The 4,852-nt window shown below is 51.4% G+C and overlaps 1 protein-coding gene across 1 annotated transcript in view; it reads right to left on the bottom strand.

The window, feature by feature from the left end:
• The window catches only part of SELENON (selenoprotein N), a 13,734-nt gene that overhangs the window by 7,426 nt on the left and 1,456 nt on the right, over window positions 1-4,852 (bottom strand). Inside the window, exons 2-4 of the mRNA XM_057382573.1 lie at window positions 1,873-1,990; window positions 785-915; window positions 145-357 (exon numbers count right to left, since the gene is read on the bottom strand). Coding sequence (XP_057238556.1) covers window positions 145-357; window positions 785-915; window positions 1,873-1,990 — 462 coding nt within the window. The remainder of the gene's footprint in view (window positions 1-144; window positions 358-784; window positions 916-1,872; window positions 1,991-4,852) is intronic.

Genomic DNA, 4,852 nt, shown 5'->3' with positions numbered 1-4,852 from the left:
TGAAGACACTCAAATCAGACTCATCCCTTCTGCCTGATCTCAGTTTTACCTCCAATTTAGGTGCTCCTGGCTATACACCATAGATTTTCTGATTCCTTAGAAAAAACAGGGATATATCCATAAAAGCTGAGTTTCRTATCTCACCTCTTTGCCCTTGGGAGGTGGAGGGTAAAACCTGTTGTTGGAGAGATACCCAGTGAAGATGTTCAATTCGCTGGGAATGATCCACCASGGATCCCCAAGATCCACTTTGTTCTTGGGAGGGAGAAAGGCTTTAAACTGCCTGGCAAGCAGGACACTCATAGGGGCTGCTGGGGCTGTCCAGTTCCTCAGCCCAGACAGAGCCACGTGAGAGATCTGTGAACAAAAAACACTGTCAGAGCCCCCACTGGACTCTCCAATGTGCAGTGATGTCATGGATGTAGGGAGGCTTTGGAAAATGGGGGAAAAATGTATCACATCCCAAATTCTTCTCATCCTTCCAACAGTTCTGTCAGGAATGAACAGAGGAGAGGGGAAGATGCCACGTAACAGAACTGCTCAGCTGCAGCAGAGGCAGCTCCAATCCCTGCTCCCAGCTCCCCACGAAGGGAGCTCTAACTGGGGCACGGTGCTGCTGAGTGCGCTGAAAACCCTGAAATGCTGAGGGAAGCAGCAAATTCCCCATCACAGCAAATCCCACGGGATTCTGCAGGACTGTGTCCCCCTCCCARCAYATCCCTGGTGCTGTTCCCAGCCCASCAGACGTGTTTATTCCACAATTTGTGGCCTGCAGGACACCTACTCCCAAAAAACCGTCCTTGCTCTTCGTCATTGTTTCCATGACCAAGGGCTGGAATTTGGCCACAACGGACAAAGTCTCCCCATCTGGATCCAGCGTCTCCTCCTCCTCGGATTCTGAGACTGGAGAAAYCCCTGGACAAAAGGACAGGAATTCAAGCAGCTGTTGCCCCTCCCTCCCCTTTTCAGCAATTGTGATTACACATTTATCCTGACAAATCCAGGAGCTTCCCAGCTGTCCCTGCACAGCAGAACTCACACCCATCCCCAGACCAGCTTTGGCTGGAGGAATTAAAGAGGAATCCTCCTTTTAGTGACCAACTCTTTAAACAGAAAGAGGGTTTAGGTKGGGTATTGGGAAGGAATTGTTGTTGTGGTGTTGGGGAGRCCCTGGCACAGGGTGCCCAGAGAAGCTGTGGCTGCCCCTGGATCCCTGGAAATGTCCAAGGCCAGGCTGGAYGGGGCTGATCCAGGGGCAGGAGGGTGGAATAGGATGGGCTTTAAGGTCCTTCCCAACCCAAACCATTCCACGATTCCACATTTCCCTGACTCCAAAGCCCAGGCTGAGCCAGGCAGGCTCTGTGCCCCTCAGAGCAATCCCAGCACGTGCTGGAGCCAGTCCAGCAGAGCACAAACACTCTGTGTCCCCAGTGTCCATTGTCAGCCCCACACTCCTCCCTGCCTGGCACAGCAGAGCCATTTGCTCTGTGCTGATACAGTCTCCAGAGATGATCTCCCACACTCAATGGAACGCTGTGACTCACTGATGCTTTTGGCCTGGCCTGGCTGAGCTGTATTTGTTACATTCACCCATTCCAAATCCCCTTTAAGCTCCAGACAAAGTGATTTATGTATTTTGCTAGTCCAGCAATGGGATCCCCCACCTTATAAAAACTGCAYTTTGTCAAAGTGATGTCTAGTGCTTAAGCCCTTTCAACAACATGRCAGCTTTGCAGCCCCTCTTCATGGAAATAAGGCCCAAAACAGCACCCAGAAAATAATGAAGTGAGTAAAATATTCAGTGAATGAAAGCTGTGGAGCTCATTGTTTGCTCTGGGCAGGGAGGGCTCTGGAAGGCAGACAGGAACCCACCTGTGAGCTTCTCAGCGATGGGTTTGAACTCCTCTGGGCTCAGGTACAGGTCCTTGTTTGTGTCCAGGGAGGAGAACAGAAACAGCCCCTCATTCCCCAAGGAYTTCAGAGCCAGCTCCTGGTTTGGGAAGAAGAGGCAAGTGAGATTCCATGGAACTCCTGCAGAAATCCACTCTGGCCTCTCTGGAGTTAATTCACATTTTCCCCAGCACATCCAGAGGAAAGATTAACGCCCCTTGGCAGGATTTGGTGCTATTTGCAATAGGGATCAGTGTCCAGGAACTGCTGGCACGAGCATATTAAACCTGCATCTGCATGAGTAATTCCATCTGAACCATTTGCTCACATCCAAGGCCCTTTGTCAGAAAAACTCCCTGCTTTTTCCAGCCAGTCAGTCCTAAACCTGCAGATACTGGGAGCACCTGGAGATGGTGATTGTTGGGATTGACTGATGTGCAGTGAGACAAAGGCAGTCAAAATGTGAGTATCACATTCCAAAAACACAGAGAGACTGAGCTGAGCCTTTGTATGAGTGATTTCCATTCCTGGTGGGTTCCATACCAGCATCACTGCCCTGCTCTGGTCAGTGCCCTCCAAATCTCCAGCCTCGGGAATATTTTGGCATGGAATATTTTGGCTCTCTGCTCCTCCAGCCACCCATCAGGGAGCCACAAACCCCACGGTCCTCTGCAGAAATTCCTGTGAGATCCCAGCCCTCTGTGCCTCAGTTTCTCCCTCTGTAAAGCCCCAATGGAGCTCACCAAGGCAATGCTGCCCTTGGAGCAGCCCCAAAAGGGCTCTGGATGCTTCCAGACATTTCCACTCTGGAGTCTGAAGGGAATGGGCCAATTTGGGGGCAGAACAAGAGCTCCACGCTGGTGTGAGAGGAGGTGAGATGARCCCCTCAGTGGCAGGCAGCCCTTGGCACATCCCCAGGATCCATCAGCCTGCCCTGGCAGCCCCGGAGCTGGGAGCAGGAGCACTCTGCATTCTGCTGCTCATCCGTGCCTGCTCTCCATCGCCTGCAGCACCAGCACCATCCCCAGAGCTCCTGAACCAGTTTATTTTCCATCTGTTGCCTGCCAGCCTCGAGCAGCACTAATGCAGCCTGGAAGGCTTTGCTCCCATCAACCGMAGCAACAAAAGCACTTGAGAGCCTTCCAGGGCAGTTCCAGGACTGAGCCAGGCTGAAATAAAGACCCTGGAACACAAAGCCAAGATCTGGATGAGGAACGTGACAAAATGAAGAGAGATGGTTATTTGTGCACAGGAACAATTCACTTTGGGCTGTCCACAGTAAAACTGCTTTTATTCCCTGAATGAACTGGGATGACATCCTTGGCTCTGGAAATAGGTGACAATTCTGGCTGCAGGTGCTGACAGATCCTGAGCTTTGTGCCAGGCTCCAGGAGCTCTCCCAGCTCCAGATCTCACCTATGTGGGCACAGTTCATGAACTGTAATCTCTCCTGGCCTGGGACACAGCTCATGGTGCTGGGAGGGAGCAGGAGGCTCCCCTGGGCACAGCAGGCTGTCCTGGATGTGTGCTGAGCTCTGAAGGGATGCTCCATTGCCTCGTCCTCTCCTAGCTCAGCTTCCCTGCTGATGGATCTTTCAGAGCTTCTCTTCATTTTACGCTTCACAGGCACCGACCCCGAGGGATGGGAGGCGAAGTTCTCMCAGCAGGTTGGAATTTGCATTGCTGGAATGTGGGGAAAAGTCATTTTTCCCCTCACTGAACGGGGCTGGAGGGAGGAGGAGAAGCAGCTGTGGCCCACAGGGGTAACACTGCAGGACAGGAGGTGCTGGACATGAGCAATGTCCATGAGCTGAAAGCACGGCCACGTCTCTCAGCTGCTGTGACCACCCCTCAGAGGGACCAGGATAACCCCCCAACCACAGAGAACACTCCAATCCTGCTGCATTTGCTCACCAGGGATGACAAAATCGATGTTTAAAAGCACAGAAAGATGTTAGGGCTTGCCTTTTTGCTCTCTGATAACATTCACATTAAAGAAAGCTCCCAGAGCTTGTGGTTTCTTTCCTTTTTCTTTTTAATCTGGGATTATAAGGAAGGCATTTTCTCTGTTTGTGCCAGAGGGGTGAGACTGAGCTGTTCCAGTGGTTTTGGAGAGGAGCAGAGCTGTGGTTTCCACAAAGAGTTCTCCTCTCCCACCTGCTTGTTTGGCTAAATAAACATTTCCATAGGAAGAGACAAGACATGTGTTTGAAGCAAAAAAAATAAAAAGCTTGGGCTGTTCACATTTTGTCTCTGCTCCAGCAGCACCCAATGACAACTGTCTGCCTGTCCTCCAGAAAAAACAAACCTCCAGCAGACCTGTCAGGCTGTGAGAGCATCCTCACCCTTCTGTCCTTGGTGGAAAAATTCCTCTAATTAACTTGTTTAAACCATTCGTCCCTTTTTGCAATGCAAGAAGAGACAGAGAAAGGAGGCATACTTTAAAAATATCCTTTAAAAACTCTTTTCTTTGTACTAGAGGAATATCAAGAAGGAGAAATCTGCTCTTTTCCCAGCACCTCCTCAGATGTTCAGGGCTGAAGAGCAGAGCCTGAGGAGTGCGATCTCCCACAAAGGAGATCTCCAAAGCTCCTCCAGCCTCTGGAATTACACGGATTACAGCCAAAACCAGCCAAACAGCCCCATTTAAAATAAAAACCCCAAACACAAACCCCGGGAAAAAACTGCTCCTGTTCTCCAGGTCACGCCCTCCCTTCTTCTGCTGCTTCTCAGTGGTCTTTGGAGGCTGCAGCAGAGGAGATTTGAGATGGAGAGCCAAGAGTAGGGCCAGTGGCTGGGCTCAGGGGTCAGCTGGCCACTGCTGGTCACTGCTGGTCACTGCTGGCCACCACAGCTCCATGGTGCTTCCAGCCCGATGGTGGCCACCAAAACCCCTGAGCTTGCCTCAAGCCTGGTGGGCACCACAGCTCTGCAGAGCCTCAGCCTGGCCAGTGGCCACCAG

This window comes from Malurus melanocephalus, unplaced genomic scaffold, assembly GCF_030028575.1.
Source record: "Malurus melanocephalus ecotype Western Australia unplaced genomic scaffold, MMel_1.1 scaffold_575, whole genome shotgun sequence".
NCBI lineage: Eukaryota > Metazoa > Chordata > Aves > Passeriformes > Maluridae > Malurus > Malurus melanocephalus.
The sequence above is the reverse complement of the archived record's forward strand: the minus strand, read 5'-3'. Positions and strand labels throughout refer to the sequence as shown.